Here is a 16,494-nt window from a genome sequence, read left to right as displayed (position 1 = left end):
CAAAATTTTTTGGGAGTACCGAGTAGTTCTGATCGGAGTTCTGGACAGTTCTCGGCGAGTTCTGTCGAAAAGTATTAGGGCTCAAAGCGATTGGACCAATGGTTTCCGAGATATGCTCACTTTAAAAATTGTTTTCTGTCTTCTGACGCAAATATCGCTGTATCTTGCAAACCGTTGGTCCAATCGCTTTTCCACCTTACAGTTTTCGATAGAACTCGTCAAGTACTATAAGAAACGCAACTCAGAACTACTCGGTACTCTCAAAAAAATTTTCAAAGATTTCTACTATTTTTTTTAAACTTTATTATTCTTCAAAAATGTTTTTTATGTATCAAGAACTCTAGGTATTCACAAAATACTTCTGTTAAGTTGATCAGAACTATGCGACCTTGAATTTCGTTAAAAAGTTAGCACCCCATTTTTAAAAAATTATTAAAAAATGATTATTAAGTGCATATGTCATTAAAAATCATAGAGAACTCTTCGTATCGTCAAAAAGAAGCAGGAATTATCATCAGAACTATTGTATCTAAAAATTAATTTTTCAAAAATTTTTAATTTTTTTTTTATTATTCGAAATTTGTTTTACATATCAGGAACTCTTGGCAATCGAAAATTGAAGCTATTAAGCCGCTCAGAACTATTCCACCTCGAAATTCGATATAAAGTTAGCACCCCATTTTTAAAAAATGAAAATAAAATGTTTATTGAGCAGAACTCTTGTTATTAACTATAGGGAACTCTTTGTCTCGTCAAAAGGAAGTGGGAACTCTAATCAGAACTCCTGAGTACTATAGTTGGGGTGCTAACTTAACATACCCCAGCTTCGGTTCTTTTATAGGTTGGAGCAAAAAGTTTTTTTTTTAAGTAGAGAGGAATAATAATTTAAAATCATTTAACTTTTGTTATCTAACAGAAAGAAATAATAGAGAGAAATTACATTTTGTTGTATAATATTATCGATTTTCAGTTATGATTCAATCACCGAGAGATTTATTTTAGGAGAACAGAGAAGAGCGAACACTCCATCAAGTATCATTCCGGGAAGCTATAATGTAGTTAAGAGCAGCGAACCAATTAGCAAGTGCATTGGACTTTGTAAGCTCGAAAGCCCTTTCTGCAAAGGTCTGCCTTGTATGTTCGCAATCACTGTCAACCATCGCAGTCAACCGTTTAATTATACGCCGAAGAGATGAAAAGCGTCAAATAGGGAATGCAGAAGCGAGACGAAAGCTTGGAAGAAATACGTATTTAAATTCTATATGTTCGTAAAATATATTTAGTTTAATATTTATAATTTTATAAAATATTTTATAAATATTTTACGCTGGCTGAAAAAATGCGTTTGTTACTTCAAATTATTATCTAATAAAAAGAAATTTGTGAGGAATATCACTACGTCGACTAGCCAACAGAGGTCTATAGTTACTCATTCCAATTCTCGCAAGTGCCGAATTATGTGAGTGATTGTTTATATAGAACTTCTTTCTAACATCTCCCCAAGGCGTCTAAGGTAGGCTCCCACTACATTACCTTACTGATGAGTCTAGTAGTGGAAGCCGGGACGAAACGCCAACTCGTGATATTCTTCACAATTCTTATTTTTCATAGATTTAAATTCATTTATACTTTAAATATTATAATTTAATAATTTAATATGTCTTTCAACATATTATTAAGATCCAATTTTAGATGCTATAAGCATCAAAAATTGTGATATTACTACGGTAGTTGATTAGATTTGCGTTTAAAGTTCGACAAAAAGTTCGACGCGCAATAATGGGGGGAACTACTTACGTAGTATATAATATTCACATTTTAACATATCTTATATGATCGCACTAACAACAGCTGAAGGGACTCTCATTTGCCGGTATTATTCTTGTTATTATAATTTTATAATGTGTAACCTAATATTTTTATTTAAATGAATATAAAAAGGAATAAAAATGTATAGTTTCTTATTACTCTATAATAAATGTAAATAAAATAATAAAAATACACAACAATAACACTTCGCTTTTTTTTAATTAAACCACTTTTTCAGTATATTATTTTTAATTCAATAATAAAAAATATTAACAGTTATAAAAAATATATATTGTTTAATTAATTATTATTTAAATATAATTTAATCTTTGAAATATAATTCAAATAATTTTCACAAAAGCAAATTAAAAATATTTTCATGAATTCACTTCATTCGTATAATGTTGTTATAATAATATTGTGAAATTGAATTATTATATATAAATTTGATACAATTTATAATTATTTAGTGTGACGCTTAACACCAAGTTTGAAAAAAATTCGTGAAAATATAAATATTTATAATTTTATGAAGTAGCGAAAATCAATTAAAAATATATAGTGTGGTAACCGGACGTGCGACTTTCTAGACTTAAACCTTTTCAGGTGGAAATCCACATGCCGCAGCCGCTTGGTAAAGGTTAACTGCACTCACATGCAAATGTATCCTACGGATTAGCACACGAGCCGTAACGGCACGACAACTATAATTTTTATCGCGTATACCTATCACCAACTTTAGCAGAAATGTATACTTAAGTGATACCTATTTATAATATTATATACTTCGTGTTATATAAGTTGCGACGATGACATAAAGGCTTTTGCGAAATTTTCCCTAATGGTTCTAGATCTTTCTTTTGCCATATGTCTCCATTTAACGTTTATTGAAGTATACAAGTCTTCGTGACTACTGACATCCTGTATGATTATGGAAAATTGGATTTCATGAGAATGCGAGTCTGTAAAACGTAGAAATGGCTAAGTTGATGCGTTAGTCGTGACTACTAAACATTATTCAATAAGAGAAACATATTGCGTTTAAAAGATATTACTTAACTTCGTATTTATTTTGCATTATTTACCATGCGCCAACAACAAATTTATTGCATTTCTAAGACTTCGCAAAATCTAAAGTATAAAAGAATTAAAAATGTTTAATGTACGAGGCTTTGAAAAACTAAACTTTTTCAGAATTCAGCATTTAACACTGGACGTGTATCATCGTTGTATGAATTAATATTTTATTAATAATGTAAATTTACAGGAAAAAACGATAAATTAACTTGATGTGGAACACGATATGCAACAAAAAAAAAGAACAGAAAAAATATTTACTAAAGTGGATTTTATTAACTGCGGCAAAGGTCAACACGACCCGCGTGCAGAGTCTTAATCCTGCAAACGAGAAACACACGATTATTCACAGCCCCGTCGCGTTGTGATGTCGGGAATAAATGTCGAGAGGAAGTGATAGTCAAGGTCACGACATGTACAATGAATGAGAATTTCTCAGGCGAACGAACGAACGCACAATGTATCGATCGATTTCTTTCTCACAGCGCGTGTCTCGTGAGACTTTCTCCTTATTTCTAAAGATCGCGAGCGAAAGATAGAACATTCAAGCATTTTCTTTTCTTTTTTCTCAACTGCAAATGTACCGAAATGTACGCGAAACGCATACCGCACATTCTGCTTCCGTCTAATATGTACCTATATAACAATTAACAGAAGCCTAGATTAAGTATATCACACGCAATGCAAGCCACACGGATACGTATGCGTAATTATGACATGAATGCAAAAGTAAGAAATGTTTTTCATACGCTATGCTGTTGAAAACAATTAAACGAGCATTCCGAGCATCTTAAATCCTGGTATCACGTAAGTCAAGAATTGAGAGAAGAGAGATTTCATATTTTTATTTAACTCTCCGCCTGCAATCTGGATCTTTTTGGTATAAATAAAATTTTATTCCCAAATATCGAAAATAAAGGAAATTGGATTAAATAAAGATTTTAACATTTGAATTAATAATAATATAATAGTGTGTTAAAAAGTAAATTCAAATTTTTCCACATTTTTTTCTAAAACAGTAAAAGAAACTTACGCTGTACAAAAAAGGTCTACAGATTGCAAATGGAAGGAAAAAAGAATATAAAATAATATAAAAATCAGACACTAATAATATATATATAAAAAGAATATACCAAATAGTATAAATTATAATATACGGCATTATTTCCGCATTAACAATGCTTCCAGCTAGCTATCTCCAAAAATCTGGTTGTGTATCACAAAAGAAAAATAAATATTAACGATTAAAGATACTGCAAACAAAAAATAAACTGTTGAAATAAAGAAGATAAATGGAGAAATGACAAAAATATTAATGTCATTTATAATATAATGATTTCATTGTATATCAATTCACGATCTCAGTAGATAGAAAGGAAAGATGTTAGTTAGGAAGGCACGATATGCCGGTCAAGCGGTAGTGAAGAGAACTTGTCACGCGCGCACACGTACATATGCGCCGGAGAAATTTACCATTTACGTGTCAAGGATATTTTGCTAAATAATAAATGACGATTTCACGCGCTCTTCCTGTCTCTTTCTCCGACCAGATTAATTAATGACTATCAGATTCGAATGATAAGCTCAGAATTTCAAGACCGTCACTCTTATCTACATTTCCTCGTTACGTTCACGACAGCGAGATCGCTCTATAATTATCCAGAATAAGTAAAAGAAGAATGTGTCAACCTACATTTAAATGACGTCAATCTCAGTTAATCTCGGTCTTGCTCACTGACAATTAATAATTATGTACAACGTCAGCTTGCTGACTTGAAAAGCAATAATGCAAAAAATATAATACTTTCACAATACATAGAATTTAGTGGAAACTGAACTTTGTTACTTTTCCATAAAATTTATCAACAGTTGACATTCAAGTCACGAAAAGCTTTTTATATCTATTTCTATCAATGTAGATTAACTTTAATCTCGGTTTAACTTACTTTTTGTCTTCTACTAGTTCTATAAGAATTAGAAAAAGATAAAGTAAATTACCTCGAGATTAAAGTTGATCTACATATATTGAGAAAGAGAAATGAGTTTTACTGAAATCCTTGCACTAATTATATGAAAAATTGGGTCTCAGTGAAATAAGTTAGTTATCACTTATAATGAAGCTTATAATGTAAAAACAGATGTTACACGCAAAGTTATGGTTAGTTTTTACCTATGAGATATCAAAGATGAGCACAAGTTTAACATTTATGACACACCATAGTTAAAAAATTATTGATTATTAAACCTTTCCATATACACACAGAAGCTTGTAACAACATTGCTACAACATTTGCAATGTTACTGCAATGTTGGTCCTTCATTTATAGTAAGAGGTTTTGCATAAATTGCATATCAAATGTTAATGATAAAGTTTTATAGAAAGTAACAAATTCTTCACTGATTTTTGTTGTGGTAAAAATATTATTTTGCGTCATCGCCATTAAAGTCAACAAACTAATGTTAGTGCAAAGTCCTTGTATGACGGCAAAACCTTGACTTTTTTTCATTCTTTTGTCATTTTACAAATCAGAGATTAGATGTACAAGAAACCGGAAGAATAATAAATCTTTCCTCTTTAAGAATGCAGAGTAGTTTTTACGTGCCGCAGACAAACGTCTGCGCGATACCGATTTGCAGGCCTTGGCTGCGGAAGTATGCGAGTCGACACGCACGTGTCGCGCAGGTGGGAACGGTAACGAATCGAATCGCGAGGAAGGCAAACGAGCGAACGACCGAGCGAGACTCATTAGAGAGTGTTCGTACTCCATGGCCAGCGCGCCGTGACCGGCTTTCTCATTTACTTCCAGCATATTCTCGTCCGCGTGAGGGGGGAAGGAAATGCCTCGGTGTTGCTTGCAAACTCTTGAGTCACCAGCAAGGTCGTCGTTTCCGATGGACGGATGCGAGCAGCGAGGTGATGCCAGCCGAATCTCCGTCAGCGCTCCTTCCTCGCTGAAGTCAGCACCGTTAACTTCTCTGAATTATTTATTTAATATTCTTGCGATATGAACCGTTTCAATATTTTGCGCGGTAAAAATCTTGTGATTAATGCGCATAGTTTTGCATAGAAACGAAAGTTACCATAGAAAGAATAATAAAGCTTATAGTGAATTGAGAAGCGTAATAACAACATGGTTAGAATTTTTCTCGCTTCACTTTTTTTTGTATAATTAATATGCAATGATGTTTCGTTTTAAATTGGAAAGTACAATATAAAAAAGTATATAATATAATATATGTAATATATATTTTAACGTAATATAAAAAATATAAAATTGAAAAGTATAAGTTAAAAAGAGATTATATTTATTTTTACGTTAATTCTTGTATAAGTGCTTCTATAATAAAATTTATTATTTTTCTTCAAAAACTAAATGATAGAAATATGATTCTCATTGTTTCTTTTATCGATTTATATTTTAATTGATATCAGTTAATTCGACACTTTAGTTACGGTCTATGAAATTTCATTTATTTCGTTAATTAAAATATCCGGATACCTATTGTCAATTATAATTAAGAAAAACGCCAGTTCACAATTAATATCATAATTTCCGTGAAATACATTTGCAAAGTTTCCGCTCCACATGATCATGAAGTACGTCATAATATATTCATCATAAAATTTAATTTTTCAATTATAACTGCAACTGATTAATTCTATCGAAAGTTACCGTAAGACTGACGTGATTGACAATTCACGCGGTTCATCTATAGCTAATGACTTCCCTTCATATATATATTTATATATATATATTCTTTATATAAATATATATATATATATATATAGTCATTTTATCGATCAATTTTATTCATAAAAAAAATAAATTCTTGTTTTGAGCACATATTAATAAGATTTGCTAGTAATAAATATATATATTAAGGTTACAATTAAGAAACTATTCTTTGTTAAAGATAATCGTTACTTAAAAGAAAGAAAATAATTTGAGTAACTTTTCTTGCCAACAGAATATTTTTTAATGTGTACATAATTATTTTGATGGACCGATAAAATTATTTTCCGATCTGTATCTAGATAATTTTTTAAATGTTTCATCAAAATTGCTCCTCTATCGTATATCTTTAGTCGCGTTGTATCTAGTGAGCTGACTTTCGCCTATTACTTGCGAGACACTCACAAATCGAATCATTGCAACGTCCGCAATGTTTTAGTCCGCGGTTTGAACATCACGTGCAATCGATGAAGCGTTCATTCTTAGCTGGCTCTTCCATGCCCGTCGATTCTCGATCATCGCCAATATAATTGCATGTTATAACCATTATGCGTGTCATTATCGATAATTCACTGCGTTTTCACTATGAACAGCGGACCCGTTCGTTGTCGCTCGAGCATACCGTTCGTAGAAGCTCCGTAGGATTATCAACGTAGACAATAATTGCATTCCGCGGCGACACGGCGATTTATCCACGGCGGTGGTGAGCGCGATTAAAGAGAATTCGAATAGGGGATTCCTTCCGATCTCTTCGTCTCGACTTTCGCTCGATCGAGGATTAATGCCGCAGGCGCGAAATCATGATCGGGACAACGTACAAGATGCGAGAATGAAACACCACGCTTCCTCATAGTTTTATTACCGATTTCTCGACAAATTTAAAACCAATCTTTTCCTCAGCGAGAGAGTAAGAATTTTTCCGTTCATTCATTAAAAAATAAATTTTATGTTCTGAAAAAATTTTACTTATTTAAAATTGAAAAAAATTATTTTAAAATGCTTCAAATATTTACTAAAAATACCTAAAGAATATAATTACAGAAATTGAACTTGGAAAATTTTAGCTGGATGTTAAAGCAAAGAGTCACATGAGAAATTGGCACACATGGAACTATGCGATTCTTATTCATAGAAATAGATAAATCCTAATTTCCTGATGATGATTACTCTCTTTTTTCCATTAAGTGCCCGAGCAAAATGAGAACTGTAATTGAATACGTAACGAATGATAATACCGAGGTGAGGCCTTAGTGAAGGGAAATTCTATCGGATCTGCGGGCGACCCGCATCAAAAGATTTAAGCCAGCAGGGAGGATGAGAACGCGTGTAGGTGCAATGGACGGCGGAGAATAAACAAGAGGAAGAGAGCTGCTCCTCCTCCTCACGGGTTGCTGTAAGAACATCTTGTAAGACTCTCGTTTCTCTCAACAGGCCCCTCGTGAGAGCTTCGAGCGAGAAATCACCCCACCTCGTTTCCTCGCAACAACGACAGTTTCGCAACGGATGGTCAGTTGCGTAATGTGCAATTGCTCGAAACGATCCCGGGGCCGAAATGCTGCATGCGATAAGCGACGAAATGTACACTTCGGATGCATCTTATGCAATATTCATATGAGCTTCGCGGTTAATGGGAAAAGATAAGAAAGACGAATCATCGTTCGTTTCACAGAATTGCGTCCTTCAATACGACACTAAACTTGGATGGTCACACGCTATAACGTACAATGGTTTTGTATTGCAAATCAACCTGCTGACCAATCGACGAGAAACTAAATATCCACCTTATGCTACAGTTTACGTTTTTTGGACACAGAATTCCTTATTAATTATGACAGAGTCAACTTATGACAGAATCGTCCAATAACTAATGATAGATCTTTTCTAAGTTATAAGAAATTATAAATAAAAAATATTGTCTGTACATTGAGAAAAAGATAATCAAATATTTATTCAAATACGAAGTTAAATGATTTTTGTACATAATATGACTTCTCTTTAATTATTCTGCAATTAAAAAATTATGTAATTTGCAATATATAATTAATACATTCTTTTTAAAAACAATTAACTATATTTTCTTTAAATTAATTGATCTATAATATTTTATTATTCTGTGTTAATGTATTAAGGGGATCCTTAAGACGATATGATTTTGAAATCATGAAAAAGACAATATTCGCCTTTTTAAAACAATTTTTTTCTTTTGTAGTATCATTAAAAACAATGAATATTTTAACTGTTTGAGATAAAGGAAGCACTCTGTATACTTATATCTAAAGGAAAATAACAATCTTTTTATATATTATGTAAGGCTAAAATTAAAGTCAAAATTACATTTTTAGCAACATTTAGGATGATGCATACTTTATAAATTTTAACTTAGATGAGAAGTGTTGATATAACATTAACAAATTACTTTAACATGTGTCACGCAAACTTGGCTCGGCTGAAGAGTTTCAAGTTCGGACTTTTTATTCGTTGTGATACGTGCATTATGATTCGTCGCGATACACGGAGACACAACTACGCATATGGAAACTCGTCGCAGTTTAAAAATAGATCCCCTGTATCTTTCGCTTGATCCTTTCCTTCGATATTATTTGAGTGTGTGTGTTTCGTGAATTTCACCAGTTCAAGCCATTTTCGTACTACGGAGAGACTCGTCTCTCAATTTTTTGTAACTTGGAATAATTTCAAAATAACATGTTAATCACAATAAATCTATGCCTTGAGAAGTAGACGGAAACAATTTAAAAATCAGTTAATAATTATTTATATCGTCGTCAATAAAATAAGTTCAACGTGCAGCATTTATTATCATTTATCATTTATCATTGTTTATTACTGGCTTTGGTCATCCCGGCGATTATTAAAATGTGCCTGATTATCAATATTAAATTATTAGTCGTTTTTCTTTTATATTGTTCAAATTTTTCAATCAAAAATTTGCATAACTAAAAAACAATCAAAAATAGTATCCATTTTACACATACCTACTGATATTAATTTTTGTTAGCGTTAATTTATTCAAGAAAAACTTTTATTATACCAATGACAGCTTTTAATAGGTATCTTTTGTTTAAATATAGTATACCATAAATGTTAATGTTAACTGTGAATCTAAATGTGATCATAAAAGACAAGAAATTAATCAATTATCTGTGATGTTTAAGGTCAGTATTTATAGTTCGTTCTTATTTTAAATACATAACGTCTGAAGAACTAATGTGACTTTATGATTGGCTTACGATATTTCAAAACTTAAGATGGTTTTAAATATTATATAAGAATCGACTATTATGAATACCGGCTTACAATAATTGGCTTATAGTATACATAACATCTTAAATTTTATATACTTCATTTTTTAATAAATCACATACTTAAATTTGTTTATAATCAATAAATATTCTAAGAGAGTTTTCTACTTCTAAATTTATATCGATCCATGAATCCTAGAAAACTACTTCATTTATTTACAATAATTTATTTGTAAGAATATAATAGCAACGATCGCTCATCGTTATGTGACATTTGAGATTACTCCAAACTCTGTAGTTTCATCATTCTTGCAGAAAACACGGAATCTTGTATGAAATGGCAGTTTACTTGAACAAGAGAAAATTCAGACATATACGCATATGTAAATGTATATCTAGTATCTGAAGTTTTGAATAACGGTTTTTATGAACCGGTATTTATGAACGTAAATCCTAAATATTCACTATCGAAATTTATGCAGTGTTATGTTTGAATACATAATTGTTAAATGTTTAAATTCTTTAATACCCCATTTCTCAACAGTTTTCTTGAATTCTATTTTTATTGATACTTTATATTTTATTTAGATAGAGAATAAAAACCTGATTTTCTTTACCTCAAAATAGAGTTTCTTATAGATGTATAAATATGCATAAATCTATATATAGGAGAAAATTGCAAAATATAATCTTCCTTTTCCACCATTTCATTAATTCTAATTCTGATTTTGGCAATAATGCTACTTTTAGGCTTGGGATCAAACGAACTGTTTGGACACAGACTTTGTAAGCAAGTTTGTTCGCACAGTTAGTGATTAAAGAGTATGCGACCGCATGCTCGGCTAGAAAATTGATGTACTTGCTCAAAACTCTTGGCACGGCAATTGCCCTATCGTGCCAAGAATGCACGACCTCTGAGCCTCTAGTGACCCTATCTCAGTTGCTATTAACTTTCGAAATTTTCTGAAATGTTTCGACTTTATTATAATTATAATAATTTTCTTTCAAAAAAATATTTTTTTTCTTTTCCTGCAATTTGCTCTTTTATAAATTTCCTACCAAATAAAATAAATTTCAACAATAAATGTATAACGAAAAAGATATAAAATTAATAAGTATATATAGTTTTTTCTCTATATTTTGAAAAACTAAATTTAAATTCCAAAATTTCTCAAGTACCAAATATATATACATATATATAATTATTGTACTCCTTATAATTCTTAAATTTAATTACTTCTTATTGCTTTTTTTTACTATATAAATTAATTATTAGGCCTTTGATTCCATAATATTTTAAAAATTAAATATTTGCTGATATAAAAAATTTTAATTTACAGTATAAGGCATTCTTATCAAATTTTGTGTGAACATTCTGAAATTGTTGCATGACTTCTTATATGCATGCCACGTGACAATAGATAAAATAAATTGAGAGTAATTATATCAACAAAATATGTCAGCTTCTGACTCACCCAATCACATTCATCATCCTTTCGATTAATAATATTAGTCATATTTGAAAGGAGATTGCAAGTAGAATTTGACCTACGGCACAAACGACAGGATCGATTCTATCCACGATAACATCGAGAAGCACGAGTTTATTTTTAAACGAGGGTTGAGCTAATGCGCTCAAGCAGAGGTGCGCTATCCAACATCTGACGGAATAGAAAAATATTATCCTTGCCGAGGGCAACGGTGGAAAGACAAGAGAAAGAGCACGCTTGAAATTATTTCGCGGAGCACGAAAATTGGAGCTCGTGAAAGTGAGATAAAATTAGTTATTAAAATAAATTTAAATCCGGCTTAATGCCGACTTTCAGCACGAATATGTAGGAGTATAGAAGAACCAGTGATAAAAATAAAACAAAAAAATTCAATTTTCAGACTGCCACTTTTGCCCGTTTCTACAATGTATAATAGTTTGATTTTAATCTCGGTTCAAATAACAGTTTATCTTTTTCTAGTTATAAGAATTAGAAAATGATAAGGAGTAGATTAAACCGAGATGAAATTTAATCTACATTGGTGATAGAAACGAGCATGTAGGAAGGAAATTGTCCGAAGGACGTAATCGCGTCAAGTATGAGGTTTGCGCACCGCTGCGTCGAAGGAATCACCACCGCAGTCAACTACGGAACGTGCTCAATTTCCTGTTGACCTATTTATAACGTGCCTATCCACGCCGGAGAAGCCGCGGTATACTTCTCAAGGTCCCGACTGACTTGTAGTTGTAGGTAAGTAGATAGGTAGGTAGTCCAGTGCAGCCGTCACCTCGGCGGGCACATCTGCCACAAACGCGGGCCGGCAAATGCGCAAAATTGCTGACTGCACGGAATGAATATCGCGGAACTGGGGCAGCTTTCCGGCCACTTTTACCACTTGCACGCGGTGAAGTTAGATCGATAGAGAGAAGCGTGTATAAATCTTTCCGCAGGACGCAGAATGCGGTGTCGCGAGCTCAACAGCGAATCGATCGATTTCCGCAAAATTGCTACATGACTCTATCTCGAGTCAACATGCCCATCTCTCCTCGATTCACCGTTATAATAACGTGATAGATAAAGCGATATAATTTATTTACGTCCATTTCATGCTTACGAGGCTTCCTGCTTGCAAATTCTAATTGCTACAATCTTTAGTTGCACATCTGTTACTTCCACATTTATTATATGCGTTTTGCGCTGTTCAAAGATTAGTTTAAGAATGTAACTTTTTCATGTAACTTTCATAACTTTCATTTAACACTTAGAACTACCGAACATTAATTTCTACTGTTTAAATATATTATATATTATACTTAAGAATGTATCAGATATATGTATAATCTCTATAAAAAGTGAATAGAATTGGAAATGTTATACTTTCCGTATAATAATGAATATTCATACGGAGCAGTTCAATAAGGTCATTTATACTTAACAATACAATTTTATAACTTAAATAAAAATGTTTTCATTTATTATCTTAATTATTTTTTAAAAATATGTCTTCTTATTGAAATAATTTTTTATTCAGGTTTATTATTTTCAAATAAATATAAAAAAATGTAACTTTTTCATGTCTTTATTTTGTTAAAAAAAAATACGTTTAAGAACATCTTTAAAAATGGAATAAAAGAGCGAAGTAGATTATCGTTCATATATTATTATACAATAAAGATTATATGTAGATAAAGTATTATAAGACTGTGTGTGATAGACTAGCTAGATTTCAGTATTTAAATATAAAAATTATAAAAAATCTAAAAAATGTACCATTATCAGGATAATTTTTAAAATATTACAAATCAGTCATTTTGATTGTTTTGATTAAGTTTTAGTGTTAAGAATAAATTTGACAGAAATATTTTTAAACAAGCTTTTCTTATTCTTATAATTTTTAGAATAGATATATTTAAACAATTGATAAATTTATCTATAAAGCGGATAATTTTTACGAATTCATCTCATATCAGCTGAGAAAAATGAAGTCAAGGATGAAACCCTGCGATAATTATACGTACTCCTGGCCACGAATAAACACAATGATTTACGTAAGCTACTGTGACACTATTCTCAAGTCGCAATGTCGCTTCTACATTTGTAAACATAAATGTCACATACATGTAAAGTGTGCGACAATGAAATTTTATAGAAAAGTACATTATATAGCAAGTGCTGTGCATCGTCCAAATAGTCCGCTCCGCTTGAAATATTTCCATTTGTCAAAAGATGTCGTCGCTTTAACTTGGAACTTATAGAACCATTTCCTTGACAATGAAAAATTCCACCGTGGTTTCCCACTTTTTGTGACAGCAGCTAATGTAGAAGTTCGTGATGTGAAACCAGGTAAAAAGTGGATTGTTTCGTATCTTCTATTTATTCGAGATTTTGCGTAAAATATTTGCAAACACTTGCATTTTCTCCTTTCGCTGTTTATGCGATAAATGTTATCTTTATCGTGTTGGCTTCGTGGAGTTATATATCGCTCACATGACTCAGAATCACTGAAGTGCGAATGAAAAATATCTTCCTCCGCAGCTTCCTTCGTTTCGCAGAGTAACTGAATGAATAGAATCTAATGGTGTGAAGACTAAGGAAAAAGCGCATCTGTTTTAACAAGATCTACAGAAAGCGAAGGTTTAATGCGCTCCCGGAAAACAGTGCCGGGACAAAAAAAATACGTTTTCCAATCGCTCGTTGCCGATGAGTAACCGTGTGATTACGAGTGGAATTAATTTCACGAGGCTACGCGTTCGTGCCGAGTAGCCGTATCTAATCTCCATCGAGATACTAATCTACAAAGATAGAGCGCATTCCATACAGCGAAATACGACGAGCGTTCGTTTCGAATTCGCGATTGTTGTTCACGAACAATGGCGAGAATTAAGAAGCAGCAGATTGCCGTACGAGAGAAAAACTTTCTAACAAGCCTCCTTTAACACAATATCAAATATGTATCTCGAAATCTGATAGTATCCTTGATAGGTGAACGGCATTGAACGTCCACAGATTTTCGTTCTACCGTTCAGTAAAGCAAAAAAAAAATTACATTAATTATATTTAATTTTAATTCTTAAACGTCTTTTTTCGGTACATCAGATTTCTTCATGCTTTTTCCATTGCTTATAACTTTTTTAAATAAATACATACATTCGTATGGTACCGTTATGTTTCTTAATGTATGGTGTTTTGATTTAAAAATAATTTTTTACAATATGTTTATTTTTATAAAAATTATCGAATTAGGTTGAGTAGGTTTTCTTCTATGAAATGTTTTTTGTTTCTTTCTTTTTCTTTTTCAATATAAGACACAATGAATATTTCTTTCAATTTAAAATCGATTACTAATTATTTTATCATCTATGTTATAATACAATATAATAGATAATAATTTCTCTTTCCATAAAATATCACCTTACCTTGTAAACCTCTGAGAAGAAGCCAGCACCGATCTTCTCCATGTAAAAATCATCTAGGCGATTCAATGAAGCGACGGCGTGCCTGAGCGCCTGACAGGATGCCCCAGTACGCCTCTTCGAACTCGAGTCCTGAAACGTCTCGCCTGAACAAATCGTCAATCCGTGCACTGCACCACTCTCCGCCATCTCCGTGGGTCGCCAAGGAGAGTCGCGACACTTCTCTTTGAACTCCTTATAGCTCCTCGGCGAGCTGGACAATTGCAGTTCCGTGGGCAGATCCTGCGGTAGGCAGGACGCGTAATTTTGCTGCAACATATCGCTGCTGATCCTCCTTGCCGTCCAATCCTTGGACAGCGTCGAAGTGGTAAAGTCACTTTCGCAGGTATCATCCTCGCAAGACGCAGTGGTGGTCGTGGAATCACCGGCGCCGTCCTTGACGTCAGTCATCTTCGAAATCGCTGACTTTTGATGCGTGTGCAAGTGATCGCTCACAGCCGGCACATTAGACGCGCCATTCGACGTAAAATAATTCGCGCACGTGTCCGTCAAGAGATCCTCGTTATTGGATCTCTTTCCGCCAGACAGCGACGTATAAATCATTTCGGAAGATCTCGTGGAAGATAATTTGGCAGCAATCGTACCCGGGGAGGTGTATCCCTGCAAGCACTTAGACTGTTGCTCGTTACATGTCGTCTGATGCTCCTTATCGCTCGGAGGCTCTCGATTAACGGTAATAATCTTCTTCGCAGTTTTTGTATAGTCTCTCGCACACGACTCGATGTTAAGGTTTCTCGCAATCGAAGTAGACTGTGGTCGTCGTGATCTACCGACACCAGTCTTCGAGTAATTCAAACAATTTTGACCGGAGGGACTCTTCTGCAGCGCATTAGCGTGATTCCTGCCAACTTGCGACAAACCTTCTTTCGGCAAACACTTGGCCGCAGTCTTGGAACAAGCGGTTGCACAGGTTGTCGTTATTTCATCAGTCCTGCAAGGTTTAGGGGATTCCATCGCGACGGATGTGGTGTCCAACAAGCTAGCGGGCGATTGCAGAGAGTTGCTAGGAGCCTCGGAGACCACGGCGGACGAATCGTCGGCGTTGTCCTTCGTCGGTCGCCAAGGTCTCACCTTGTCGTCGGCGTTCACTGTCGGCGTCTCCTCCACCGAGAAGCATGGCAGACACGACGCTGTGCCCGTCGTCGCCGGCCTGATGCACGACTTGGCTGATGTTTGGTCGCCGTTGTTATTATTAGGCGGACCCGGTGTATTTGACGGTGGCACTTTCCCGAACATTTTCGCCGTTATTGCCACGAGACGGTCGCGCGAGATAACGCGAGACGATAGTAGCAGCAGCCCTGCGTGCGTTGCATCACACGCGGCCGACTCAATGATGCGTCTCTCGACACGTCGTTACGGCGTCAACCTGCGTCGTATCCCGTGGCGAACAAAGAATAGTTCTGTAAAGATGCTAATTCGAACAGGTGGCTGCCTAAACTGCGAATGAACGTAGCGATGATGTCACGATTCGAATGTGTTCAGGTGATGATAATGCCGGCAAGGCATCTCCGTTTTTGCAATGTGCAGCTTTGCGTTCGAATGCAGTACAGATTAAGCGATTAGTGATATAATCAACGAATCGACTTGGTCAAGCAATATTCTCAAAGTACATGATATCGTAGTGCCTTAATTAGCAAAGAAATCGATCCTC

The 16,494-nt window shown here is 33.9% G+C and overlaps 2 protein-coding genes across 2 annotated transcripts in view; both read right to left on the bottom strand.

Moving 5' to 3' along the window:
* The window catches only part of LOC108773569 (dual specificity testis-specific protein kinase 1), a 35,223-nt gene extending 19,544 nt beyond the window's left edge, over positions 1-15,679 (bottom strand). Inside the window, exon 1 of the mRNA XM_018539416.1 lies at positions 14,787-15,679. Within this exon, the coding sequence (XP_018394918.1) occupies positions 14,787-15,386 (600 nt within the window). The 5' untranslated portion in view covers positions 15,387-15,679. The remainder of the gene's footprint in view (positions 1-14,786) is intronic.
* LOC108773543 (uncharacterized) lies at positions 15,568-16,259 on the bottom strand. The gene is made up of 2 exons (XM_018539381.1): positions 15,693-16,259; positions 15,568-15,609 (listed from the first exon to the last, which is right to left on the bottom strand). Exons 1-2 carry the CDS (start codon positions 16,077-16,079, stop codon positions 15,568-15,570), a joined length of 429 nt encoding a protein of 142 aa, XP_018394883.1. The 5' UTR covers positions 16,080-16,259.
* Between the last annotated feature and the right edge of the window lie 235 nt (positions 16,260-16,494).

This window comes from Cyphomyrmex costatus, unplaced genomic scaffold (genome assembly GCF_001594065.2).
Source record: "Cyphomyrmex costatus isolate MS0001 unplaced genomic scaffold, Ccosl1.0 scaffold214, whole genome shotgun sequence".
Classification (NCBI taxonomy): domain Eukaryota; kingdom Metazoa; phylum Arthropoda; class Insecta; order Hymenoptera; family Formicidae; genus Cyphomyrmex; species Cyphomyrmex costatus.
This window is presented reverse-complemented; position numbering and strand designations above follow the sequence as displayed.

Excerpts from the sequence above, each read along its gene's own strand:
- LOC108773543 (XM_018539381.1), bottom strand. The coding sequence starts at position 16,079 with ATGTTCGGGAAAGTGCCACCGTCAAATACACCGGGTCCGCCTAATAAT. Across the intron at positions 15,610-15,692 it reads CGAAAGAAGGTTTGTCGCAA|ATCACGACGACCACAGTCTA; the intron begins GTTGGCAGGAAT and ends TGGTGTCGGTAG.